We start from the raw sequence: 27,840 nt of genomic DNA on the forward strand, positions 1-27,840 counted from the left end.
AGGGAGGGAAGGAGCAGAGGCCTCTAGGTTATCTCTGTCAAGACCAATTTTGCTTTCAGCTCATCAGTTCTGTCTTCCTTGCTGACAGTGGGTACAACAGAACAGCCATTATTGAGGAGTGAGAGACCATGTAATCCCTCTCAGTGTTTCACGGTCCTTATCCTACCTGTGTACCTCACTGCCAGAGTGACAGAGATCTGAGGTTCAAGAGAGAATATAATTGAAAGCACATTGTATAAAAGGGAAAGGGACTGTCATTCATTAAAAATGTTAACCCCTATGTGAGGCACTGGTCTGTGTGCTTACTTTTTTTGTTGTTTATTTATTTATTTTGAAGGAGAGAGAGCATATACAGGTGTATATGTGAACATGGGAAGGACAGAGAGAGAGAGAGAGAGAGAATCCTGACACAGGACTTGATCCCATGAATCATGAGATCGTCACTTGGGTGAAATCAAGAGTTGGACGCTTAACCAACTGAGCCACCCAGATGCCCCTTTGTGCTTACTTTTGTGATTAAAAAGACAACATAGAATCCCTGCCCTCAAAGAGCTTGTGGTTTGGGGCAGGTGGAGAGGTAGAATTTGTAAAAATAGAATATCAAGTAATAATAATGATAATAATAATAATAATTAATAATAATAATAATAATAATAATAAAATATTTGTTGAATGCTTGTGATGTGCTAGGCACTGTACTGAGAGTTAAAATGAATTCCTATTTGAGCTGTATGACCACCCCTAAGGTCAGATATTCTCATTCCCACACCACTGATGAAAAAGAACTGGGGCTTAGAGTGGTTTGGTGACTCACTTGAGGTTGCCCAGCTGATAAGTGGTGGAACCAGGGCTTGGACCTCGGCCATGCAATTATATCTAAGGCATGATCTGCTTTTAAATAGTGCTGAGGGAGGCCCAGGAGGGAGAGGTTTCCTTTGCTGGAGGCTCCAGGCAGGCTCAGTGGAGCATAGACAAGATGTATAAAAGTTGAACATTTGCAGGAGGCATTCTAGACCAGGGAGAGGGAGAAACAAATAGCTTGTTTGATGTTGCACCTTGCTATGTAAGTATATTATTGCCCTGGATTTATTTTCTTGATCATACTTCATGGCTCAGGCAAAGAGTAGAACTTGTTCGTGTTGCCTAGATGTACGCCTGTTGTAGGGCACTGAGCCACTAGCAAGAGGCAGTAAACCAAAAGTGGCCAGTGTGCCTTGGACAAGGCACAGTCTAGACAGGGTCATGTGCTGTTGGTGAGGCCTGAGAGAGGAAACTGATTTTTAGGAAGCATCGTTCATTACTTTGGATGCTGATTGTACCCTGGTTGTAATGTAATAGTTATGAACTGTGATGTTGCCATTTCTTTGAGTTAAACCTCTGAAATTCACCAATCTAGGGGCGCCTGGGTGGCTCAGTCGGTTGAGCGTCCGACTTCAGCTTAGGTCACAATCTCGCGGTCTGTGAGTTCGAGCCCTGCGTCGGGCTCTGGGCTGATGGCTCAGAGCCTGGAGCCTGCTTCCGATTCTGTGTCTCCCTCTCTCTCTGCCCCTCCCCCATTCATGCTCTGTCTCTCTCTGTCTCAAAAATAAATAAAACGTTAAAAAAAAAAGAAAAAAAAAAAGAAATGAAATTCACCAATCTAGAAATTCACCAATCTACCTTGCTGTTTTTTCTTTTTCTTTTGAAATAATTATAGATTTGCTGTCAGTTGCAAAGATAGTAGAGTTCTACCAGGAAATGAGGCCTGGCACAACATGTATATATAGTTCTGTCATTTCATCACGTGTGTAGATTACCATTGCCACAAAGACATTCCTTTATCTCCATCCCCCTCCTATTATCCCTAATCCCTGGCATCTGGTAACCATTAAGCTGTTCTCCATATGTATAGAATTTTGCCATGTTGAGAATGTTATAAAATGAAAGCATATAGTACATGACTTTTTGAGATTGGCTTTTTCATACAGCATAAAGCCCTGGAGGTGTATCAATGGTTTGTTTCTTTTTATTGCTGAGTAATATTCCATCTAATCTTATCTTCCTTTATATATTTTGTGTTGAAGGCTTGTGGTCTCCTGAACAGAAGTCTGTCTCCAAACATAAATCCAGTAGCAAGATCACTTGCTGCAGGTGAGTTAAAGGCAGCTCTGAAGCTTTATATTCCCTCCTCTTCTAAACAGACTCTTAGAATCTGGTTAGGTCACACAGTGGAAAAGTTCTTGTGTGACCTAGTTGGTTTGGGCCCCTATGTTTTCTCTTTTCTTTTACTGTCTCCTTGATGGGAAGGACCTGTGCCTTTGATCATCAAGCAAAAGAGAACTACAAGTTGCCTTCCTGTAATTATCTAGTAATAAGTCTCCTCAGCTAGAAAGCTATACTCAGTGGAGGTTTTCTGGAGGTGCGAGGCTGTCCTTGTCCAGGCAGCATGTGTGCTAAGAGAAAGCATAGGCTTTGATACTAGACCTGGATTTAAATCCAGATTTAGTCACTGATAGGCTCTGTGACCCTAGGAGGTTCCTCATTTTACAAATAGAGATAAAAATACTCAATAGGGCTGTTGTGAAATGTGCACAAACTGAGTATAAAACAACACAGTACCTGATGCATTAAAGACTCTATAAATAGGAGCTATTCTGGCTGTGCAGATTCTGAGTGTAGCCATTCTTTCATTCAATATCTGTTAAACAACTACTTATTTGAGAAGCTAGGTATACACCAAGACACAGATTCTGTTCTTAGATGCTCTTATAGTAGGAGGAGGTTGAAATGGTGAGTGGAGAATAGAGGCTGGCTCAGTGTTGCAAGCACAAGCTAAGGGCTTTCATGGAGGTATGTACAGAAAACCGTGGGAGCTCAGGAAAGGGTGATACTGCCTTCACATCTCACTGTCGATTTTAAAAATAAATGGGGCTTGATGTTTGGTCCTCTGATTTTTATATCAGGACCAGGATGAGCCCTTCTGTTGCTGCCTCATTAGACTATATTTTGACCAGGGCATCCTCCTCACTGGCTTTACCTTCTGTGTGTTCCTTTCCCTCTCCCCATGCCCTTTCGTTGGTTGTATGAACAGCTGGACAAATGATGGTCAGTACCTGGCTCTAGGAATGTTCAATGGGATCATCAGCATACGGAACAAAAATGGTGAGGAAAAAGTGAAGATTGAGCGGCCAGGGGGCTCCCTCTCCCCCATATGGTCCATCTGCTGGAACCCTTCAAGGTAATCTTATAGCTGTCCTCCTTCTAGGACAAATACTATTAAGAAAAAGAGCTTTCTCAGCAGGCTGAATTCTCTTCCTAAGGTGTCCCTCCATTCAAAAGCTTCTCACTTCATTTGACTGATCTGTTTTGGAACCCATTCCATTTGAATGGAATTTTTTAAGAGCCCATCTTGAGTTTTGGAATGAATCCCAGAGATTTTAGCTAAGCAGATGAACTATCTAGGCCAGCCCAAAGCATGCGCGCGCGCGCATGTGTGTGTGTGTGTGTGTGTGTGTGTGTGTATGTTTGTGTGTTTGTGTGTGCATATGCTACAGAAAGCCCATTTCTTTATGAATTAATAGCTCACCTGTTTGCTGTGGCTTTATTTGGGTCTTTTCCCTTTTTCATTTCTTCCCTTCAATTCTGGGCAGAACATGTGCCCACCCAATAATAAATAGCTGTTTCATGAGCCTTTTTTGCTGCCCTTGCCAAAAAAAAAGTAAAAATTAAGTCTAGAAATGTCCTCAAAGCCTATAGTTCCACAAACAATTGGCATCTACCTTCTCAAACCTTACACACACTTTCCCTCTTCTGCCCATGTGACTTTAAGGGTAGACTAATAACTTTAGGTGCTATTTGTATAATCCTCTAATATTATTAAATTCCTGGTATCCCCCACAAAGTCCTCTGAAGTAAAGGACTTAATTGTTTACCAGCCCAATGTCATTTTACAGGTGGTACCTACTTGATTTACAAGGTTGTTTGATTCCATTGCCTTTCTTACACCAGATTATTATGCTTCTTCCTGAATAATTGTGTCCAGCCCAGGGCTGTACCATGCATATCTAATGCCTTCAAAGGCCATTAGCCTACCCCAGAGTTCCTGCTGTTTGATTTTGTGGCCACAGATGACTTTGTGGCTGCACGGTACCATTTTTAATTCATGAGAAGCAGGATGCCCAGTATACCTGGTTGCTGTCCTCTTCCGGGCAGGGTTCAGGGGCTTCTTGACAGGTTTTGAAATTATAGCTTTAGTGCAGTTCTAGGCAACATGATTGTGAACAACCACTTACTATCTACAGCCGATGGGAGAATTTCTGGATGAACAGAGAAAACGAGGATGACCAGGAAGTCATGGTCGACAGATATTTTCAGGAAATCCCTTCCACTCTGAAGTCAGCAGTGTACAGTAGTCAGGGTAGTGAGGCAGAGGAGGAAGAACCAGAGGAAGAGGACGACAGTCTCAGGGACGACAACTCGTGAGTGTGTCCTGAGGAGCAAGAGCCCCCCTCCCCCCTTGGAAGGGTCGAGGCCCCAGCATAGACCTGCCAGGCAGACACTGCTCTGAAGTTCCTTTCTAAGAGGGTTGGGGGAATTGTTGGTGAAAGCTCCCCCAGCAAGGGGGAGAGCCCACCCTTATAATTTATGTCATAAAATGATTCTTTGGGAAACTTAGGAAATACTGAAAATCTAAAGGAGAACTTTTTAAAGGTTCAACTTTTTAAAAAGGTTCAACTTTTTTGTAAAACCCTATCCGCTGAGGGAATCATTATTAGCATTTCAGTGTATTTCCCCCTCAGTCTTTCAGTGTGTTCATATGATTAAATAAATCATATCTCGGGGCGCCTGGGTGGCGCAGTCGGCTAAGCGTCCGACTTCAGCCAGGTCACGATCTCGCGGTATGTGAGTTCGAGCCCCGCGTCAGGCTCTGGGCTGATGGCTCGGAGCCTGGAGCCTGTTTCCGATTCTGTGTCTCCCTCTCTCTCTGCCCCTCCACCGTTCATGCTCTGTCTCTCTCTGTGCCAAAAAAAAAAAAAAAAAAAAAAAAAAAAAAACGTTGAAAAAAAAAAAATCATATCTGACTCTTTTTTTCCACTTAGCCGCCATAAAGCAGTCTCTTTCTGGTAACATTAATGGTCCTCTTAAAAAGAGGATTTTTAATACCTGCATAGGATACGCTGTGTGGATGCATCATAATTCATTTAACACTTCCTCTATTACTAGACACCTTTCTTAGCCTGTTCCCATAGTGTACCTTACCTTGTATTTGACAGGACATGTATCGGAGAGGAAGCCCTTGCCTTACCCACAATCCTCACACCCAAATCCTGGCTGTCTAGGCATTCTCTCTTGTTTTTGATCGAGTTTACCTATAAGGAAAACATTGGCATACTGGAATGGGGAAACCTGGGGTAGCCAGGATATTCTGATTGGGCAAAAGTGATCTAGCTTGGGACTTTGCAAACTGTGCTCTTTGATATCTGGGGTTCCTTGGAAGAAGGAGGTGGGAGATGAGGGACAAGGAAAGGAGCAAAGGGTGGGCTTCAGGTCCCTATTTTTGCTTCAGTCAGATCGGCCCCTTTTATTGCTTGACATGAGATTTTGTCCCACTTCCAGGAATAAAAAAGAGAAAAGGGAAAAAGGAGGTTGAAAACTATCAACCCAATTGATACATGTGACCTCCATAAGAAGGTTCACCATGGGCTGGGTTCCTGGACTGTGTTTGGACCTCATATGAATCCTACAGAGTTCACCTGCAGGTCCCTTCCTGTTAACATCCCTCTCCATCTTCATCTTTTTTCCCTTAGTTGTGAATTAGTGCGTATATTTGCCAGTTTGCCACCCTTGGCTATGTTTTGCCGGTGAGGCTGCACCCCGCCTTGCCTGCATATCTAATGGTGCTACCAGATGACCTCAGGCCCTGGGCTTGAAAATTAATAAACAAAGAGGAGGCAACATTAGGTGGAGTAAGACCAGGTCTCAAGGGCTGAGAATGTCTGTCTCTTGAACTAGATTCCCAAGTAGCTTGATCCCCAGCCTCAGCTGAAGAGCTTTCTCCGGTGTGCTGGTCCTACGGCCCTAGTCCCAAGGCACTGATTCTGATAGGTGGTCAGTTTCAAAGGCAATTGCTGGTCTTCAGAGAGCACACTATATTTTATTCATCTAGTCAGAAACCATTTCACCTGTTTGAGGACCCTAACTGTGAGAGAACTGATCTTTAGGTGTTGATTTTTCCCTCTTCAGGAAGCGCAAGCAAACTTCCTCTCTGTCCATTAAAAGGCACTCTTGGCTCTACAACCTTGTGCTTTCTTAGCACTGCTCTCAGGAAGCTTTGAAATGAGGGGTTTAGCTTCTTCACTGTGGCAGAGGCCCAGCACCAACAGCCTATGGTAGGGCATTCAATGAAATAACAGATCCAAGAAGGATCACCTTGCCTCATCCCACTGGACTGATTGATGGGTTGGCCCATGTTACAACTTTTGGCCTCAGTATTGCTATATAACATTTGGTAATCTGACAGTCTGGCCAGGGGTTTCTTTTTCCTGTTGTTTGTTAAACCCTTGGGGCTACAGTTCTCAGGCCATGGCCCCACATAACCTCTTTTGTCTTCTGTTGATTAGAGAGGAACATAATGACATCCTGGCTGTAGCTGACTGGGGACAGAAACTATCCTTTTACCAACTGAGTGGAAAACAGGTATGTAGTTCTGTACAAACCCAGTGGGAGATACAATTGCAGTCATGCTTGTTCACTTTTAGAGGTTATATTTTTGGTAATTATACATTATTATTCTTGTTGGCTCCTGTTTATTGAACATTTACTTTGATACCAGGTACTATGCCCAGGTTTTGCATACTTTATCTCATTTAATTCTTACAAAACCCTGCAAAGTAGGTACACTGGTTATTAACTTTTTAGAAACGAGTAGACAAGACTCAGAACATGAAATAAAGATTATACCCAAATAAAGATTATACACCTCATTACTACTGAAGGTGGTGGGGATGGCTTAGGTACCACAGCCTAACAGGTGAGAAATACAGCCTGTTCAATGGAGCCTTTGTTTAGTAATATTCTTAGTCCTTAAGAGGGGTTTCAGTTATGTAGCCTAGTTTGCGGGCCATTTCTTTTCTACCTCATCATTTGTCTTTTTTTTTTTTTTTTTCATAGTTGAGTAAAGACAAGATAAAAATAGTGAAGTGTCTTCTGAGTTTCCCATGGCTGATTTCCCCAAACCCTCACTTTAATTATCTTGTATTTAGCCCTGGACTATCTGTTCATCCACTTGATGTGTGTATATCATCATTCAACACATATTTATTGGTACATCTATTGTGTACCAGGCACTGGGCATAGGTATTGGAAGTTCTTGGGAACAAATAACCACAGTACACAGAGAGAGAATGGAGTCTTGTTGCTACAGTGACAATAAAAAAGAAATTGACCTGGTGGTCAGGGCCATGGGAAATATCTTGCATGTATGTAGCACTAGAGCTCATGTTGTGGCCCAGAGTTTTTGAATGATAAGCAACCTAACTGCTGAGATAACCCACTTGGTTTGGGACAGTAAAATTGTTTCCTTAGTGGTTGTCTTTTAAATCTGGGAAGATTTAGAATTAAATATAGGATGATGAAGTAAATCAAACCTATACTTTTGTGTTGGTCTTAGGTATATATAATTTGTGTATTTTTAGCTATTTAAGTGTTTATAATGTTTAAGGGTATCTGGGTTAATGATAATAATAGCTAACATTTATTGGGTTTCAGGCATTGTATAAACTCTTTATAAGGTTAACTCTTTTAATCTTTGTAACAACTCTGTGAGGTATGTACTGTTACCACCACTTTACATGTAAGAAAGTTGAGGCACAGAGAGGTTCAATGACTGCCCAAAGTCATACAGTATAGTTAGTGCCCAAGTGTGGTTTGGAACCCAGGCAGACTGATGCTAGAATCCATACTAGAATATCTATCATATCTGTCTTGTGATGACCATTTAGAAGTTGTAATTGAGTAATCAATTTATATGTCCGATTTTAAATTGAAAGATGTAAGAAATTTTTAGTAAGTACCTAAGTAATATTGGAATGTTAAAGAGATTCATTATATTTTCTGTCTTGGGGTGGGGTGGGGGATGATTACTGATCTTCCTGAATCTATATATTTATGTCTTTATTCTTTCAGAAAATGTGGAATAATTCTTTGTTATTTCTTCAAATAATTTTTCTTCTTCATTCTCTCCTTTCCTTCTGGGTCTCCAATTACACATTAGACCTTTTGATACTGTTCTCCAGGTCATTGAGGCCCTTTTCATTTTTTAAATCTCCCCCCCCCCCAACTCTGATCTGTTGCTCAGTTTTCAACTTCATTGACTCTTCTGTCATCTGTAATATTTCTGTTAAGCCCATCCAGTGAATTTTTGTTTCAGTTATTTCATTTTTCAGTTCTAGATTTTCATTTGATTCTTTTTTATTATTTGTTCATTCATTATAGATGTAGGTATATTTGCCTTTATATCCTTGGCCATAGTATAATAGCTATTTTAACATTTTTATGTGCTAATTTGTATCTGAATTATCTTGGGGTCAGTATCTACTCATTGTCTTTTCTCTTGAATATGGTTCATATTTTTCTGCTTTTTGGAATTTTGGGTTATATTCTGGACATTGTAAATGATACATCATAGGGATTAATTTCTGTCATGTTCCTCTGAGGATTATTGTGTAGTTGTTTTGTTTTTTGTTTTTTGTTTTTAAGTTTATTTATTTTGAGAGAGAGAGAGAGAGCACGCTGTAGTTGAGCTTTTTTAAAACAGGTAGTTAACTTTGCTGGACTCAACATTCAAACTCCATCTTTCTAGTGTGAGCAGCAGCTGAAGTCTCTATTCAGCTCTTTAGCCTTGATGGGCTGCTTGGCATCTGCCCCACATGTGTGTAGTTCAGGGAACTCCAGATATTCAACAGAGTGTATGTGCAGAATTTTGGCTCTCCCTCTGCATGTCTCTTTTCTGGGATTTCCCACCTCATTTTTAAGCTGTCATGGCTTGAAATTCTGTGCTCATCCAACAGGGTGCTGATAGGGCCTGCCCTCAGGCAAAAAGCCATTAAAAAAATGAGAAACTCACCTAGGGCCAGGCCTTTCTTCCAAATGCTCATGTGTCTTCAGTTTTTGTCTGCTTCTGGTTGCTCTGTAGTGCCTTCAGGTGGTTGTAATTTATAGTTGGTTCAGCATTTATAGTTGTTACCTGCAGGAGAGTTGGCCTAGTGGGAACTAGTGAGCCATTACCAGAAGCTGCAAACCTTCTATGTCATGACTCATAAGATTTTTTTAGTTTTCTTACTATCATTTACTATCATTACTGTAAGTGCTAGGGGATTTACTATCATTATATAAGTGCTAGGGGAATTTTGGTGTTAGGCATTTGAAATTTTTATAAAGGAAAATTGAATATATAAAATTAATAATTACAATTTATTAATTAAAAACAATTTTTTAACATTCATTTTTGAGAGACAGAGACAGAGTGTGAGTGGGGAAGGGGCAGAGAGAGAGGGAGACACAGAATCTGAAGCAGGCTCCAGGCTCTGAGCTCTCAGCCCAGAGCCCGACATGGGGCTCAAACCCACAAACCATGAGATCATGACCTGAGCCAAAGTCAGATGCTTAACCAACTAAGCCACCCAGGTGCCCCAAAATTATTGCAATTTAAATTAGTTTAAGGGAATCAACTAAAATCCCTTAAACTAAGGGATTTTAAAATCTGTTCAAAATTTAATTCAGTAAATGATAATCAGAGGCCCCTTTTCAATTAGTTGTTTACTTTTGCTAGACTTATAAATAGAAAATATTTGTAAATTGAACTTAAAAACTTAATGAAGAACCAGGTTTTTAGGATTATTTCTTTAATAAACTGTTAGTTGTTGTGAGGTTTTTTTTTTTTTTTTTTGACTATTAGTTTAACAATGGTAATCATAAATAGTGTTTTTATTTACGAAAAGCACCCTCAGGGCAGCAAAAAACTCCAGTGACAATAAGGAGCTTGGGTTTTAACAGGTTAAAAGGGGAGAGAGGACATCAAATTAAACCTATAACTACAGAGCATTGAGAGCAGTGCTGTGGGGGAGGTGAGCACAGGGCCATGGGAGCACAAAGGAGGGAGCACCCTTGGGTAGGGTGAAGAGATAGGGGATGTTTTTTGTAGGAGATGACACCTGGTGGAGAGAGAGAGAGGGAGGATAGTTCTGGCTGGGGTGGTGGTGGAGAATAGCACTTGTGAGGACATGAAGGTCTGAAAGAGCATGGTCTGCTTGGCAAACTATAAGATGTTTGTCTTGGCCAAGGGAGCTGAGAGCTCAGGAGCTTGACCTTCATCCTAAAAGCTAAGGGGACAGTACCAAAACTGAAAGACAACTCATAGAATTGGAGAAAATTTTTACAAATCATATATCTAATAAGGGACATATATCTGGAATATACAAAGAATTCTTACAACTCAATAATAAAAAGACAACCCAATTAAAAACTGGAAAAAGGATTTGAATAGAGATTTCTCCAAACAAGATATACATGTGGCCAAATAAGCACATGAAAAGGTCCTTAACATCATTAGACATCAGGGAAATGCAAATCAAAATCATACCCACTGGGCTGGAAAAATTGGAACCCTTACATACTACTGGTATGAATATAAAATGTTACGGGTCACTTTGAAAAATACGGCAGTTCCTCAGAAGGTTAAACATAAAGTTACCAGCTGATACAGCAATTTCACTCCTGGATATATGTATCCATAAGAGATGAAAACATGTCTGCATAAAAACTTGTACACAAATATCCATAGCACCATTATTCATAATAGTCAAAAATTACACATGGCCATTAACTGATGAATAGATAATAAAATGTGGTATATTCATGTAATGGATTCCATGTAATGGAATATTATTCAGCAATGAAAAAGAATGAAGTACTGATACACGCTACAATATGGATGAGTTGGTCACAAAAGGCCACAAATTGTGTGATCCAATTCATAAATTGTGAGATCCCATCTCCCATTTGGAGATTTGTGAAATCTGCAAAGTAGGCAGAACTATAGACACAGAAAGTAGATTAGTGGTTGACAGAGGAGGGAAAGAAAAGAGAATTGAGATCAACAGCTACCAGGTATGTGGTTTCTTTTTGGGGTGATAGAAATGTTCTGAATTAGTGATGCTGTTTGCATAATTAACTGCACGCTTTTTTTAATGTATATTTACTTTGAGAGAATGCACACACATGTGTACACCATATGCGTGCACACACACACATACAGGTGAGCAAGCAGGGGAGGGGCAGAGAGAGGGAGAGAGAGAATCCCAAGCAGGCTTTGCACTGACACAGGGAGCCTGAGCCAAAATCAAGAGTCGAATGCTCAACCAACTGAGCCACCCAGGCATCCCAATTATACACTTGAAGTGGGTGAATTGTATGGTATATGAGTTATACCTCAGTAAGGTTGTTATAAAGAGAAGTATGATGGGTGTAGTTTCAGAATAGAGGACAGTTTTTTAAACCAGATGAATTTAGCTTTATGAAATACTTAAGAAGGAGAAGGAGAAGGAGAAGAAGAAGGAAGGAAGGGAGGGAGGGAGGGAGAAAGGAAGGAAGGAAGGAAGGAAGGAAGGAAGGAAGGAAGGAAGGAAGGAAGGACGGACCTGAGGGGAACCATTGAAATCCTTGCAAATGCTGTGTGTGGAGGAGGCCTGTGGGAGAAAGTCCGAGTGGGAGGAGGGTCCAGATTGGCTGAGGAGCTAAGATACACACCTAGAGCACCTAGTGGGACTCCGGGAGATAACTGCCAACTCAAGCAGTGGAGGATTCAGCTGTGTGGAGGGGAGAAGTAGGGTGCTCCAGAGGAGGTTGGCCTGTGTTCATGATGGAATCACACAGGAGTTAACTCTGGCCAGCTTGCCCTTGTCTTCTTGACTCGCCCCATTAAAGTCATTAGGAAAAGCCCTTAATTGTATTGTGAATAGTATGGATTTAGGAGTGGTTTTTCCCTTGGTGTGTGTTCTCTTTCCTCAGATTGGGAAGGATCGGTCACTGAACTTTGACCCCTGCTGCCTCAGCTACTTTACTAAAGGGGAGTACATTTTGCTGGGAGGGTCAGACAAACAAGTATCCCTTTTCACCAAGGACGGAGTACGGCTTGGGACTGTTGGGGAGCAGAACTCCTGGGTGTGGACGTGTAAAGTGAAACCTGACTCCAACTACGTGGTAAGAAGAAGTCCATTCTGTTGGGCTGTTGCCTGACTAGGCACAGACATCAGCCATGTTTAGCCAGTCAGATCCTTGACATTTGCTCCTGACAAATGGGAGGGCAGACTCTTTCTCCAGAGAGAGCTGGGAATTGACAACTCTCTTTCCCTACAGGTGGTAGGCTGCCAAGATGGCACCATTTCCTTCTACCAGCTTATTTTCAGTACTGTCCACGGTCTCTACAAGGACCGGTATGCCTACAGGGATAGCATGACTGATGTCATCGTGCAGCACCTGATCACTGAGCAGAAAGGTAAAAGGCAGACTTTGGGAAGAGGGATAGGTTGAGAGGACTGCTGACAGAGCAAGTAAAATGATAGGAAATGTTCCTCCTCAGTCTTTTGGAAACACATTGGACTACTGGTTCTTCTTTTGTTTTTTTTCTGAGGGTAAGGGGAGGATGTACATGTCTTTGAGAATCTAAAGAAAGCAATAAACCCTCTGTCTCAAAAAAAAAAAAAGGCACAGACTCACATAATTTTGCTGCTGCCAATTCCAAGGGGGACGTGGACTTCTTGACTAAGGGAAGGATAATGTATGACACATCAGAGCCAAGGTGGCTGAGCTGCATCAGTCTTTGTGGATGTGTATCCTCTCTGGTGTGGATATACTGGAATGCTTCTCTCTCACCTTCATCTCCACTTGCCTCCTGGTGGGTCCTTACCCCAGAGGTAAGCAGGGATAATGGGTCATCACACGCTTAGAAGATCTGGGTTCCAGGCCTAGCACAGTCAGTCTGAACCTCAGCCTCCTCCGCTGTCCACCCAGTAGCCATGCTGATTAAATGGGCTAAGGATCCACTTATTTCAGATGTATTCATATACAGATGTTTGGCCACAGCACACTGCCTGGTGCCTGTGTGTGGGTATGCACACTGAGGGTTGTCTTACAGATTCAGTGGCATCCTTTGGTTCCCATCTGGGAGCACCTCTGTTTGAAGATTCCAGCTGTGCTGGTGAGGGTATAGCTACTTGGGCAGTTCCCCAGTTTCCCTTATTGGGGACACTTTCTCCACCTGGTCTGCAGTTAGAGTGTGAGAGCCTAGTGTATACAGAAACTACATGCATTTCCCTGTTATTGTGGGTGGTGGGTGGGGAGTGGCCAGAGATGTGGGTATTTATTCAGATGGACTTCTGATCATCAGGGGCTGTTAATGCTGTGCAGAGGAGTTTTAAACTTATATTCAGTAAGTGATGGTAATGCTAAGAATTTTACTTTCCGTACTCAGGTGTAAGCTTTGGACCACAAAGATTGTATACGATTTTGGATTCCCATATTTAGTAGAGCTGATTGTACGTATTAGACAGTCTGTAAAGATTTTTTTTTTTTGATGAAAGTGTCTCCTTTAATTGCCATTAAATGATAGCTTTTAATTTCTCTGCCTTCTACCTTACTTAACGTCATGCTAGAGCTGGAATTTTTTTTTTTCTTTGACAGTTCGGATTAAATGCAAAGAGCTTGTCAAGAAAATTGCCATCTACAAAAATCGATTAGCTATCCAACTGCCAGAGAAAATCCTCATCTATGAGTTATATTCAGACGACTCGTCAGACATGCATTATCGGGTGAAGGAGAGGATTGTCAAGAAGTTTGAATGCAACCTCCTGGTGGTGTGTGCCGATCACATCATCCTCTGCCAGGTGGGCACCAGGTTGGAGGAATCGGGCTGAATCTTCTTCATGTTTCCTCTAAGGATAGGGTACCCAACTCATTGTTTTAAAGTTGGACACCAAGAAAGTCCCTTTCCCTCAAACTCAGTAGCTGTTCATTGCTTTCATTTTATTGACATCTAGAGGAGTTGGACTCTACCGGAAAGTCATGGACCATAACTAGGAAAATACCTTTTTGTATTGCAAAGCACTTTGTTATACTAGGATCATACATATTTTAATGACTTAAAGCATATACTGATAGAAATGATCAATTTTTTGGTAAATATATGTAATATATATATTACATGTATATTTTACTATCTGTTAAACAAAAATATTTATGATATCAAGTCAAAAATAGTAAAGGAAGTTTTACTTTTTGAGAGATTTTTTTCACAGAAAAAAATTTTTCAACTTAGAGCTTCCTAGAAAATGTCTAAGTCAATGCCAGGAGAAGTTTGGAAAGACTTTGAGATAAGGCCAGCCCAGCATCTTTCTTGGAAGTAGAGGTAGATTTGGATTCATAAAAGTAGGCCTGTTGGAAGTGATAAAGTTTTAAGAAATCCTTTAGCAATCACTGTATGTATGGGCACCTGCGTGGCTCAGTCAGTTAAGTGTCTGACTCTTGGTTTTGGCTCAGGTCATGATCTCACAGCTTTGTGGGTTCAAGCCCTGCATCAGGCTCTGTGCTGACAGCATGGAACCTGCTTGGGATTCTCTCTCTCTCTCTCTCTCTCTCTCTCTCTTTCTCTCTTTCTCTCTCTCTCTCTCTCCCTCCCTCCCTCCCTCCTTCCCTCCCTCCCCCTCTCCCTCTCCCTCTCCCTCTCCCTCTCCCTCTCCCTCTCTCTCTCTCTCTCTCTCTCTGCCTCTCTCCCTCTCTCTCTGCCCCTCCTCAACTCACACTGTGTCTCTCTCAAAATAAATAAACTTAAAAACCACTGTATGTAAAATACAATTAAAATCTCTCTTATGTCTAGAACTAAAAGCAGTTTTGAGGTGCAACAAGTTATAGGATAGATGTGGCAAAAAGATATGCTTTTGGATGCTGCCTTTGGCTGTGGCTGCCTAGAGGTCTGCACAGAAGATGTGAGGCTGAGCTGGGCTCTGTGGTGAAGGCTGTGTGAAGGATTAACGAACAATGCCAGTCATGGGGACTAGATCCAATAGACCCTGAGGTATTTTTCATCCCTCACATGCAGGAACACCTCCTGGGGAGGGCTGGGAACACTTACTCTGTCAAATATCCATGCAGAACTGGGTTTGCTTTCTAGGAGAAACGGCTACAGTGCCTGTCCTTCAGTGGAGTGAAGGAGCGGGAGTGGCAGATGGAGTCTCTTATTCGCTATATCAAGGTGATTGGTGGCCCTCCAGGAAGGGAAGGTCTGTTAGTAGGCCTGAAGAATGGACAGGTGAGTGTTCTCATGTGTCTCCCATCAGGCTGATAATCTGTGTACCGACACAGGGACCAGTCTCATTACGACCCTGAATGGTTTCTTGGGGCAGGAAAAAGGGTGTCCCCCACCCCACATTTGCCATAGGCACATTGGAGGGCAACCCAGATTTTCATGTTTTGAGAACAGCTTCAGGCCAAAGACTTCTAGCATGCGCATCCTGGCAGGGTTGGCACTGTGGCCTCTGGGCTGCCTGTAGAGTGGATTAGTGGGTTTAAGGGTATCCAGAAGGTGGGAGATTTGTTAGAGGTGCAGTTTCAGTGGCTTGCTAAGGAGGGAGGCATAGCTCATTCTTAGGTGAGATCCCTATTAGGGCAATGAATGGATTAAGGCAGTGAGTTTCAGCTTGTGTCTTAGAGGGTACTGGTCTTCAGGCAATTATTACTAGATATTGTAAGAAAACTGGGCCCTTTGCTCATATAGATGTGGAAAATCTAGGTTATACAAAGTTAAACAGATTTGTGTGTGTGTTCTTTGCTCAAAATAAGAAAAGTTCTAAGTGGGCTACATGGAAATTTGAAAGTGAAAATATAACCGCATTAGCCTGAGAGCCAAGCTGTCTAGCAGATGGCTTGTGGCTGAGGCTTATCAGGCCTTTCCTGGGGACAGAAGTCATGAAGTATGAATTAGTGCGGGCTGCAGGGTAGCAATACCAAAGGGTGGAAAGTCTGCTTCTTTCTCACGGTCAGCTGTCACTTCCATTGTGAGACCTGAGAACATGGATTTTGGGGGCAGGTCAACCTGGGGTCATGTTTGTGCTTAGCTGCTTACTGGCTGTATGACCCTAGGCAGGTCACATTGCCACTCTGAGACTGAGGTTTTACAAATCAGGATAATGCTTCATGTTGCATAAGGCTGTCAAAAATAGTCAATAACTGATAGCTGTCGTCATCCTTATCATCATCATCATCATCATCATCATCATCATCATCATTATTTTGCTGTAGTTACACCAGATGTCTTGTCAGTGTTTAAAGTAGCCTCTTCCTGGGGCGCCTAGGTGGCTCAGTCATTAAGCGTCCGGCTTCGGCTCAGGTCATGATCTCATGATTCGTGAGTTCGAGCCCTGCGTCAGGCTCTATGCTGACAGCTCAGAGTCTCAAGCCTGCTTCAGATTCTGTGTGTCTCTCTCTCTCTGACCCTTCCCCGTTCATGCTCTGTCTCTCTCTGTCTCAAAAATAAAAAATAAAACATTAAAAAAATAAAATAAATAAAGTAGCCTCTTCCTGTGTTAGTGTGACTCAGATCTCCCAACTCTGAAGTTTGGGTAGTGTTATTAACAAATCCCCGTCAAGCAGACATTTAAGAGAGTTTCTTGCATCTTGGGGCTTGTCATTACTTTGGCAACCTCTGAGGAACTGTACTTCTGGTTTCCTAAGGATAAGTCCCCGCTCCCTTCTTTTGATGAGTTCTTTTCTCTGCACAGAGCCTCTGTTGAAGTTAGTGGGAGTTGTTCTTGTAGAACACATGGGATTCCAATACCTGGCAGAGTTCCAGAGTCTTGTTGCCATGGTAACTCACTTTTTTTTTTCTCTCTGAAATTTTGCCAGATCCTAAAGATCTTTGTGGACAATCTCTTTGCCATCGTCTTGCTAAAGCAGGCCACAGCTGTGCGCTGTTTGGACATGAGTGCCTCCCGTAAGAAGCTGGCCGTGGTGGATGAAAATGACATGTGCCTGGTGTATGACATCCATACCAAAGAGTTGCTTTTTCAGGTGAAATCCCAGAGTTTCCATGACATGGTCCTTTGACTTCTTTTTTAGCTTCCTAGTTCCTGCAGGAGGTACTCACGCTCTGGCTCCCAGGCAGATCTCTGGGAGGAGTGGTGACATGGAGGGGTATAGGCTTTGAGCAGGGGTGCAGAGCCCAAGTGGCCCCAGGGCACAGCCCACCCCCTCCCACACATGAGCTGCAGGAGCTGGAAAAAGTCTCTTTGAACTTTGGTTTCCTCACAGATAAGATGAGCAAATAACACTTTTCTTTCTGTGAACAGTAAAGAAATAATAATAAATATCAGTGGGGCATGTGATAGGGTCTCAGTGTATTGTTCAATGAGATGATGATTCTTTTGCAAAAGGGCTTCTCACCTATTGGAGATATGCCTGTATCTATGAGTGACCTAAGACGTAGTAAAGAAATAGGACAAGTTTTGTCATCTGAAAGAAGGGAAGGCATGGGGGAAGCCCTCCCTTCTGTTTATTTCACAAAGATGCTATAAGAGCCAGCAAAATGTGAACTGTTTGGGGGCATAGGCATTGTTTACATACCATTTGGTCCTGTGGCCGGTGGAAGTGTGTCACTGGAGAAGAGAGCCCAAAGGCTTCATGCCCACCACCTGGCTGGCATTCTGCCAGACTCAGTGCCACTCTTTGCCTGTATAGGGCTTTATAAGAGGTCAGGGCCCATTTGCCTGAAGCAAGCTTCCCCTAAAGCTGACTGGCTTCTTCAGCCTCAAGTCTCCCAGTGTTAATTGGCAGATTGAGGTCCCCTTCTCAGGGCTCTTCTTTGTCCCTGGGAGCAGAATCAGCAGGACAGAGGGATGTTAGAGTGTAGGGAGCTGCCTCAGTCAGTTAGAAGGGGCCACCTGGCTACTGCTAGCCCAAGGTGGTTCCAGTAGATAACAACTCATTTATATCACTGTGGAGGCAGAGTGGTTAAGGGGAAAGAAAGAGCATAGGCTTTGTCTTCAGACAGACTTGGGCTCCAGTCCTACCCTCACCACTTACAGTGTGATGTCAAGCAAGTTAGCACAGTTCATTGAACCTGAATTTTTTATTCTCTCTGAAATTGAACTTGTAATTGCCCCCTCACAGAATTGTTACAGTACTAAATAAGAGACTACAGTAAGTAGCTCAGTGCCTTACAAAACATGGCCCTAAATGTTACTTTTCCTCTCTTCAGCCTCAACACTAACTCCTGTAGGTAGGTTAGCAAGGCCTCCAGTTGTGAATCTGTGTCTGAGCCTAGAACCATATAGGAATGCAAGGGTGTGTGTCCTTCCCCATCTCCACTGAAGGTTCTGTAGTAGCTAGGGAGGGTAATTCTCAGACCTTGTCAGGAGATATAAGCATTCCCAACTATCTTTTTTTCTCTCCACTGCCCCTGCCCCCTGAAAATTAAAACAGCTCTATTGTTTTTGCTTAGTATAAAAGTAATCCATGCTCATTATAAAAGATTCAGACATTGTAAAAGATTCTAGGCAGAAAGGTATGAACATCTGCTCCCTGGGGCTCCATTGCTAAGCAGAAAATGTATAGGAGAGGGAGTGCCCCCCAGGGTGACTGTATTTCTACAGCATGAGAATTGTAAATGCAGAGATGATATATTATTTTATAATGTAAAAATAAGTTTTTTTCCTTATTATAAAAAATAATAGATGTTTATGATCAAAAGAGAATTTCAGGCAAACAAAAAACATAACAAATGAAAAAGCACCCACAATTCCACCCACCCCAAAACAATCACTGTTAATTCTTTGAAACATATCCTTTTATTTATTTTTGTTTGCTTGTTTTATTTTTGTTTTTACTTAGAGTTAGAGAGCACACACACACTGGAAAGGGGCAGGGAGAGGGAGAGAGAGAATCTTAGCAGGTGCCACACTCAGTGTGGAGCCCAACGCAACGCTCTATCTCATGACCACAGGATCATGACTGTGAGATCATGACCTGAGCTGAAGTCAAGAGTCAGGCACTCAAGCAATTGAGTCACCCAGGCACCCTTGCTTGTTTGTTTTATTTTAGAGAGAGAGAAAGCAGGTGCACATGTGGGTTGGGGAGAGGGAGAGAGGGAAAGAGGAAGGGAAAGAGAGAGAGAGAGAGAGAGAGAGAGAGAGAGAGAGAGAACCCCAAGCAGGTTCCATGCTTAGCACGGAGCCTGACGCAGGGCTCAATCCCATGACTGTGGAATCATGACATGAGCTGAAATCAAGAGTCCGATGCTCAACTGACTGAGCCACCCAGGAGCCCTGGAACATATCCCTTTAAATCTGTGTATAGCTGTGTGTACTCATTCTGTAACAGAAGTAAAGCCACTTTGCTCATTCTCTCAGTAGGTAATGATTAATATTTGGGATAATAATACTTTTTTTTCAAAAGTAATGCTTGTTTATTAAAAAAATTCCAACATAAACAAGTGCATAGAGGCATAGAGGATTTTGCTTCTATGCTTCTATCCTTTTCTTCTGCTTCCCTTTTCCTCCCTTTTCCCCCATCCCACTCTTAGCAATTTAGTTTGATTCAGGCTTTAAAAAGTGCCTAGCTGAATGCAGGAATGGTGGCAAAGGCCAGGGTGGTTGTCAAAGGATCCTTACTATTCCTGTTCTTCAGGAGCCAAATGCCAACAGCGTGGCCTGGAACACCCAGTGTGAGGACATGCTCTGCTTCTCGGGAGGAGGCTACCTTAACATCAAAGCCAGCACCTTCCCTGTGCACCAGCAGAAGCTACAGGGCTTTGTGGTTGGTTACCATGGCTCCAAGATCTTCTGCCTCCATGTCTTCTCCATGTCGGCCGTGGAGGTGCCACAGGTAACCAGGGTGCTTGTCAGCTCTCAGCCGTGGCAGGGCAGACAAGACCCAGGAAGCCAGGCTACGCATTTGTGTATTGGGTGGGGGATGGATGGTGAGGAGAGAGGGAAGAGAGAGGAGTTGCAGTTATGATGTCATGGAAGGTACTCTGGACGAGAACCTGAAACTCTGTCTCTACCTTATACAACCTGTGTGTCTTTGGACAAACAGCTCCACCCTATTGAGCCTCCAATTCTTTCTGGTCTCCCTTTCCTGGTTGGGACAGGGAGGGGTATTCAGGGTTGTCTGTCTGCAGACAGAGTCTGTTTCACTGAGGGCCGTGCATGGGGCAGAGGGGAGCAAGCCAGCAAAGCTGGGAGTCTAGCTGGGTATATGCGCAGATGTGTGAGCATGGTAGTGTGTGTGAGGGAAAGAGAATGTGGGTCGGATGGAGGGGTGGGGCGCTGAGGTGTGTGAGCCAAGAAGGGAGCATGGGACTATGCACAAGTCTCTCAAACTAGGAGGAGGCCAGAACAGAAATGGGGACCTGGAGCCACAAACAGGAGGACAGAAACACAGGAGGGCAGAGATTGACAACCTAAGTCTGGTCTGGCCTAATCCCAGCTGTCCAGGCTGCCTGTCTGCTCTGTGAGTGAATCATGCCCATTGTAGAAATGCCCTAAAATAGAGGCAAGCATGAAGGAAAGACTTAGCTCTCAGAATCCCATCCTCAAGAGAATCACTCTTAAACGTCTTAGAACATATCCACCCAGGCTTTTTCTATATGTATATGTAATATATGCAGGACATACAATTAGGAGTATATAATTTTATATGAACATTGTAAACAAAAGTGGAATCTACTGTAAATATTATAAATCTAATCGATGAAACCTCAGATTTGCTGTTCTTCCTTTACTGAATGTGGACTATAAAAGAGAGAGATTTTTAGTCATCTTCCTTTATCATTGTCTTCCAATTTAACCTAACATTTACATATTGCCGGCCCATCACTATATGAATTATTGCCTGTCAGCTAGCAGTGTGGCTTTTTCTCTCAGCAGTCTACTGGAAACATGGCTCCACATCAATAAATATACTTTCCTAGCATTTTTAAAATACTAAGATGACTGTAGATTTACTTATGGTTATAAGAAACCATACAGAGATCCCTTGTACAACTTGCCCAGTTTCCCCACTGGTAGCAGTCTGCAAAACTATAGTACACATGTATTACCTGGATAGGTTCATGTGTCTCCCACCACCAACCCATGAGATCTCTAATGTTGGACTGCCTTTTCTTTCTTTTTTTTTTTTTTTAATGTTTACTTATTTTTGAAGGAGAGAGAGACAGAACACGAGTGGGGGAGGGGCAGAGAGAGAGGGAGACACAGAATCTGAAGCAGGCTATAGGTTGCAAGCTGTCAGCACAGAGTCTGGTGCAGGGCTCCAAGTCACAAACTGTGAGATCATGACCTGAGCCGAACTCAGATGCTTAACTGACTGAGCCACCCAGGTGCCCCATGGGCTGCCCTTTTGTTATAACCATTCCTGACTCCCTGCTGTTCCCACCCCCACATTGTTTTTAATGACTGCTTTTTGTCCTATCACATGGATGTTCCTTCCACATCTTACACAGCCACTATCTTTTGTTGGACATTTACACTGCTTACAGCTTTTTTGCTATTGTTGATAACATCTTTCTTGCTAAGTCTTTGTACCTGTCCCAACTTAGCTCTTCAGTATGAATTCCTTGAAGTCAAATTGCTAGGTAAAACGCCACATACATTTGAAAGATTTTTAGACACATTTCTAGATTGCCATTCAGAGAGACTGCATCAGTCTGTGTTTGCCCTCCACACACACGTGCCCTGCTCACTGTCCCCGGCTCACCTTCTTTTTTTTTTTTTTTTTGGGTGAGGGTGGAGGGCATGATACCATTTTATTGAGGGGCTTCAGAGGATGGTCAAAGGGCTGGCAGGACAGTGAGATCCTACGTCCTCAGGCTGGCCAAGATCTCCCCACCTTTATAGTCACCAAAATCCTGGCCTGGCTTCTTACAAAGGGTGGGGCTGGAGTCCACTTCTTCCTCTAAGTTGTTGATACCCTTGCTACTCATTATGCAGAAATTATTAGTGCCTGGCACAGAGCAGTTATTTGGTAAACATTAATGGAATTCAGATTTGAGGTAAAGGAAAGAGAAAGAAAGGAAGGAGAGAGGTGGGTGGAAGTGGCGTCAGGAGGAGGGGCAAGAATAGCCCCTACTGGACTGTTTCCTAATAGTCCTCATCTGCCCCCCGTCCCAGATCCATGCACCACATCCACCAGAAACCTAGTCTTTCTTAATCATGCCAAACACACTATGTCGACTGAAAGTTTTTCTCCCAAGACTGCCATCCCAACCTCAAAGACAAATGCAGTTTGCTGCTCCCTGACTTTGGCTGACCAAGAAGAGCCAAAAGGGGGGCCTGGGGCTTCCTCTGCCAAGCCCTTAAGATTCAGAAGTCAGAGTCATCCCTCCCTCACCCCCCCCCCCCCGCCAGCCCCCCATGGCTTCACCAAGGCCATCCTGCTGATGCAGCAGGTCAGAACTGCCAAGGGTTAGGAAAGGCAGCCTCAAGACAAAGGCTATTTATCTGTTGCCTCTGCCTCCAGCCATCCTGTGGTTTTGGCCTAGAAAGGAGGGAGAAAGCATCAGACCACTCTGGGGATTTCTGGTTTCCTTTCGAAATTTACATCATCTTGTGCAAGAACTGGTTTGTTAGTGCTGCCAAGTAGGGCGGCAAGCCCTTGTCAGGCTTCTTGGGGTGAGTGGTGACTTCATGCTTGGAATGCAATAGTGAGATAAAGTAGAACTCAGAGGGCATTTGTTCAGTTAGGATATTTTTAAAATTCCCACTCTCAGATTGTACTTCCCAAGCAAGCCCGAATGTTAATCATTCATCGTCTCCTCGATTCTCATGTGCCTGTTGTGTCCTCATGGGGTATTCATCATGGTGAGAAGTGTGCAGTTTAGGGGAAAGAACACTGGCTTTGAGTTCTGACTTTGCTGCCCGAACCAGCTGGGATCTTGAGCAACTCCTTTCACTCTTTGGAGCCTCACTTTCTATGCAGTGGGGTTAATATACCTGTTTTATGGGTTTTGTCTGGCCCAGTTCCTATTGTTATTGTTATTAGCAATCTTAAAGTACAAATGCTATGAAACAGAACTAAATTGGAACAGGGTGCTCACTAAGGAGTTTAGAAAGGAAAGCTCATTGTGCACAGGGAGTGTGGAAAGCTTCCAAGAGGTGGTGACACTTGATCTGAGCCCTGAAAGGTCTGGGAACATAGAGAGGAGCAGCAAGGGTGTTTCAGAGAGAAAGGTAGAGGTAGGAACAAGTCTGGAGAGTTGGGGAGATGGCGAGGAGCTGGTGCTGAGAAAATACAGTGGATGTACTGATCATGTCCTGTTTGCCCATAGTAGTCTGTGAGCTGGGCAGGGCATCTAAACAGAAGTTAATCAGTTTACCCAAAAAAGCACCCAGCTAGGATGTGACTGAGCCAGGCCTGGCTTCTGGCTCAGCTGCTCCCCTGTCCGTACCCCTTTACCCCTCTAAAGGAAGGAAAGGTAGACGGAATGGTATGATAGAAAAGATGAGCACTCCTAAACAGCCACATCTTGCTGTCAGAGGGCAGAATGGCTTAAAAAGAAAAAGAAAAAAAAAAAAAGCTTTAACTCTGAAGCTAAAAAATGAGACAGGAAAGTTCAAAGATAAAGACCCCAAATGGAGAAAACAGCACTTCCAGCTCCACATTTGAGAACCATTAGCATAAGGTACTGGCTGATTGATCTCTACTGCCCCAGAGAGATTCAGTTCCCTTCAGCACACTGGCTTAAAACAAGGGCAGGGCCTTCTTATTCAGGACGCCAGATCCAGCTCAGACTTGTTCTTGTGTGCACACATTCATGTACCCCACATCCAAGAGCCAGGAAAGTGCTCTTCCTTTTGTTTTCCTTGTGCCACTTATGTGTCCTCAGACTGTAATCAGAGAGTGATAATAACCTGCAACACAGACCTGTTGGGACAGATGCAAAAGCAATGTGTAAACCTAAGAAGAGAAATTATTAGGAACCATTCACAGGTATCACAGTGAGGCAGCCCCGTCTGGGAGGAGGGATGGCAGGAAGGTTCCCAGCCTTCCCAGGTAACCTGGAACAAATCACTTACCTTTCTTGGGTAAGCTGGTTTCTTGGCCCTCTTTGTAAGAGACCATCTCAGACCCCTTCCTCACAGTAACGTTGTTCCTTCCTCCACCAAACAGAGACTGAAGGCCTGCTGGGGGAGGTGAGTACAAGCCCACCAGTGCCTTCAGGGGTTGTGCCCAGACTTGTGGAGGAGAGGGGCTTGTCATTATAACACAACTGACTTCTGGATAAAGGGCAGAGAAAGCTCAGACTCCTTTCCTTGAGGGGTCAGCAAAGACTTTCCAGAAGAGGTGACATTTTAACAGGACCCTCAAAGCCAAATAGGTACTTTCCAGTGGGTGAAGAGGAACAAGGGCATTCTAGATGAGGGTTGATACCTTGTGGTAAAACAGACCTGGAGGTGGGGAAAGCTAGTGGTGGAGGGAAGGATAAGCAAGAAGTTTGTGCTGCTGAACACAATTATTTGGCTATGAAAAGGAGTGACAAATGGAAGGCATTTGGGGTGAGAAGGGTACTGATTACTCCTTATAGTATTCCTCTATAGGCATTTGTAATTAAGTCAGTGCACACATCTGGAGTCAGGCTTTGTATGAATCTGATTCTTTCCATTGTCTCAGTCTTCTTTCTTTTTGATGAAATCCTGCAGTCTGCTCCAATGTACCAGTACCTGGATAGGAAAATGTTCAAAGAAGCCTACCAGATTGCTTGCTTGGGTGTGACAGACACTGATTGGCGTGAGCTGGCCATGGAAGCTTTAGAAGGATTAGAGTTTGAAACAGCAAAGAAGGTAAGCATCTAGTCAGCATGAGCTAGAATCTGACCCTTGGAGGGTCCCTTGAGGCAAAAGTGAGTCCAGGTAACATATGGAGAGGCAGATGCATACAGTAGAGAGCTCTGGAGATAGGCTGACCTGTGTTCAGATCTCAGCTCAGCTATCTCCTAACTGGGTCTGGGCAAGTAACTCATTTCTAAGGTTGTTTGTTTCTAAAAATAGGGTGGTGATTGGCTTCATCCTCACAAAGTTCAAAGGGTCTAATGTGATAATGTCTGTAAGGCCAGATATAGGAGAAATATCGGATAGATTTTAGCTGTCACTCTTATTAGCTATCATTTATGTAAAGCACCTAGCTGAAAGCCTAGCACAATAATAGGGACATACTAAAGGGTAGCTTTAAAAAAAATTTTTTTTAATTTTAGAGAGAGCACAGATGAGTGGGGGAGGGGCGGGGGGAGAGAGAGAGAGAGAGAGAGAGAGAGAGAGAGAGAGAGAGAGAGAGAGAAAGAATGAGAATGAGAATATCTTAAGCAGGCCCCACACCCTGCATGGAGCCCAATGCAGGGCTTGATCCCATGACCCTGGGATGATGATCTGAGCTGAAATTAAGAGTTGGATGCTCAACCGACTGAGCCACCCAGGCCCCCCAAAGGTAGTTTTTATTATTGGTGTTTTGTTATTGGTGTAATACTTATTGGTATTAGCCATTAATTACACAATGCTATTTTTCATGGTACTCTACTAGGTATGGTGAAGAGATGGTCAAGCTCTCTGATTCTGACAGCAGTGTTACTCCCCACATACCTTCATGGCCTTGATACATGGTGTCATTTACTGGCCAGTATATTAAAGCTACAGAAACTGGCTGACAACATTTGACCCCTTTCTACACATCAGAAAAAGCCCAGCTCTGTCTGAATTGGGTTTTCATCTGGAACCTGATGTGGGGAGAAGGAATGGCCTTCAACTCCCTTTCCCCTACTCCTCCCTTCCCTCTTTATCTTTCCATAGCCAATTAATCAAATACTCCTTTGTCCATATTACTGAGCATTCAGGGAAGGAATTACAGGAATATGTGATGCTTGCCCTGTGTTGGGTCCAGACTTCTAGGCATGAAAGGAGAGAGGATCTGAGGCCAGATACCAGCTCTGCTATATATAGACTGGATGGCCCTGTGCTAGCTGCTTCTCTCCGAGACTCCATCCTCCCATGTCTGCAGTGGGGATGGTGAATGCACTAGCTGCCCTGCCCTCCTGACACAGGGTCCTTAGGCTTACCTACCACATTGTAAAAGGGCTTCTAGAACTAGCAATGGTTATACAAATGCTAGCTGTTATTAAAATAAGTAAAATTTCTGTTATTTAATTATGTTATGTTTTTAGATCTACTAAGTGTCAGAAAACTGGTAATAGAGGAGGGCTTTAAGAATTCAGAGGCAGGAGGAAACATTCTTATGGAGGGAGCTTCCTTCTCCTGTCCCCCATCCCCACCTCCCCCTCCTCCCCCAAACCTCCCTGCCAAAATACCAGGAGGGATGAAGAATAACAAAGTATTCCTAGACTATGTTTTGTTTTCAGCCTGGAATGAAATTTAAATTTTTTTTAATGTTTGTTTATTTTTGAGAGAGAGAGACAGAGCGTAAGCGGGGGAGGGGCAGAGAGAAAGGGAGACAGAATAGAGCCTGAAGCAGGCTCCAGGCTCTAGGCTCTCAGCTGTTAGCACATGAGCCTGAACTCATGAACCAGGAGATCGTGACCTTAATTATGGCTGAAGTTGGACACTTAACTGAATGAGCCATCCAAGTCCCCCTAGCCTGGAATGAAATTTAAAGTCTTCCTTATAGATTGTCATCTCCTCATACCCAAGAACTAAACACCTACCTCATTTTAGTTCAGCCAACACTGCCTAGCATGGGGTTAGGTGCTCAGCAAATGTTTAAATGGATCAAAACAAAGCTGGAATGAACCATCATTTGTTTAACACTAACCCCAAGCTTGTATTCCCCAAACACTTCCTGGAAATAGAAATTATTAAACCCACAAGATTTTGACCATAGACTTGAGCTTGACCATTTTATCCAAATCCCGAATCCCCAGCCTTTCCTTTTATGCTTTGCCAACTCACTCAAGCAAACAGGAGGTGGAGGGTGGTGCGGGAGATAAAGTAGTGCCCTCACTAGATGGCAGAGGAGAGCTGTTTAGCACCGGGGACTGCTGCCTTGAGCAGAACTGCAGATGCTTCCCGGTTCCCATGCTTCCTTCCCTCTTCTGAGGTTATTCACGGACCTTGTGACTCTGACCACTCAGACCAGGGCACCTCTGACTCTATAGAATGTGTTAGGGTCGAAGGAACTCTGAAGCAGATTTCTCAAGGTGGCAAATCCTAGAATCCTAGCAGAGCAGAGCTAGAAAGACCTTGGAGAAGACATCGCTAGTTTGCCCCTTTCCATAAGGCAGACTTGGGAGCCTAGAGGCAAGGAAGAAGTTCAGGGGCCCCCAGCTGGAAAGTCTCAGAGCTAGGACTGAGACCTGGAATGCTCCCTCTTTCCTCTCTGCCCCTTTGTGGACATTCCAGGTTTTCCCCTTTCCTATGGTTTTAAGGAAGCCCTGATCCAGAAGAGAGCTTATAAGATCTCCAGTGAGGAACACAAGAACTCTTGGTGCTCCTTTGCTCATGTGATGCCTACTTTATCCTTTCAAAGAATTCCTCTTCAAGAATACCCATTTGCCAGGTTCCAACTCTGTGATACTCTTCTTAATCCTGCCTCCTGCCACTGCCCATGCTCAGACAGTGAATCTGTTTTCTCTAGAGTATCTAGTTCATACTTGTATAGCTCCTAGCTCACAGAGATTTGATGATCTGTTTAATCTGCTTGCCTCTCCTTTTAGAGTATGGACCAGTGAAATGGGGAGGGGTACAGGTCACATTCACCTCTGGATCCTCAGTCCCTGATAGGATGCGTAGCCCTGCAGGATGAAAAGATGAAGTC

At 43.4% G+C, this 27,840-nt stretch overlaps 1 protein-coding gene across 5 annotated transcripts in view; it reads left to right on the plus strand.

The window, feature by feature from the left end:
- Positions 1-27,840, plus strand: part of IFT122 (intraflagellar transport 122) — a 72,321-nt gene that overhangs the window by 16,916 nt on the left and 27,565 nt on the right. For 3 of the 5 annotated variants that reach the window (XM_042979542.1, XM_042979541.1, XM_042979545.1), the window contains 11 exons: positions 2,064-2,130; positions 3,071-3,217; positions 4,281-4,457; positions 6,600-6,675; positions 12,046-12,237; positions 12,394-12,532; positions 13,717-13,919; positions 15,203-15,340; positions 16,933-17,097; positions 19,711-19,908; positions 24,723-24,863. In XM_042979542.1, the coding sequence (XP_042835476.1) occupies positions 2,064-2,130; positions 3,071-3,217; positions 4,281-4,457; positions 6,600-6,675; positions 12,046-12,237; positions 12,394-12,532; positions 13,717-13,919; positions 15,203-15,340; positions 16,933-17,097; positions 19,711-19,908; positions 24,723-24,863 (1,643 nt within the window). The remainder of the gene's footprint in view (positions 1-2,063; positions 2,131-3,070; positions 3,218-4,280; positions 4,458-6,599; positions 6,676-12,045; positions 12,238-12,393; positions 12,533-13,716; positions 13,920-15,202; positions 15,341-16,932; positions 17,098-19,710; positions 19,909-24,722; positions 24,864-27,840) is intronic. The other 2 variants (XM_042979544.1, XM_042979543.1) reach the window with 1 other exon arrangement.

Source organism: Panthera tigris, chromosome A2 (assembly GCF_018350195.1).
Source record: "Panthera tigris isolate Pti1 chromosome A2, P.tigris_Pti1_mat1.1, whole genome shotgun sequence".
In the NCBI taxonomy this organism is placed as follows: Eukaryota; Metazoa; Chordata; class Mammalia; order Carnivora; family Felidae; genus Panthera; species Panthera tigris.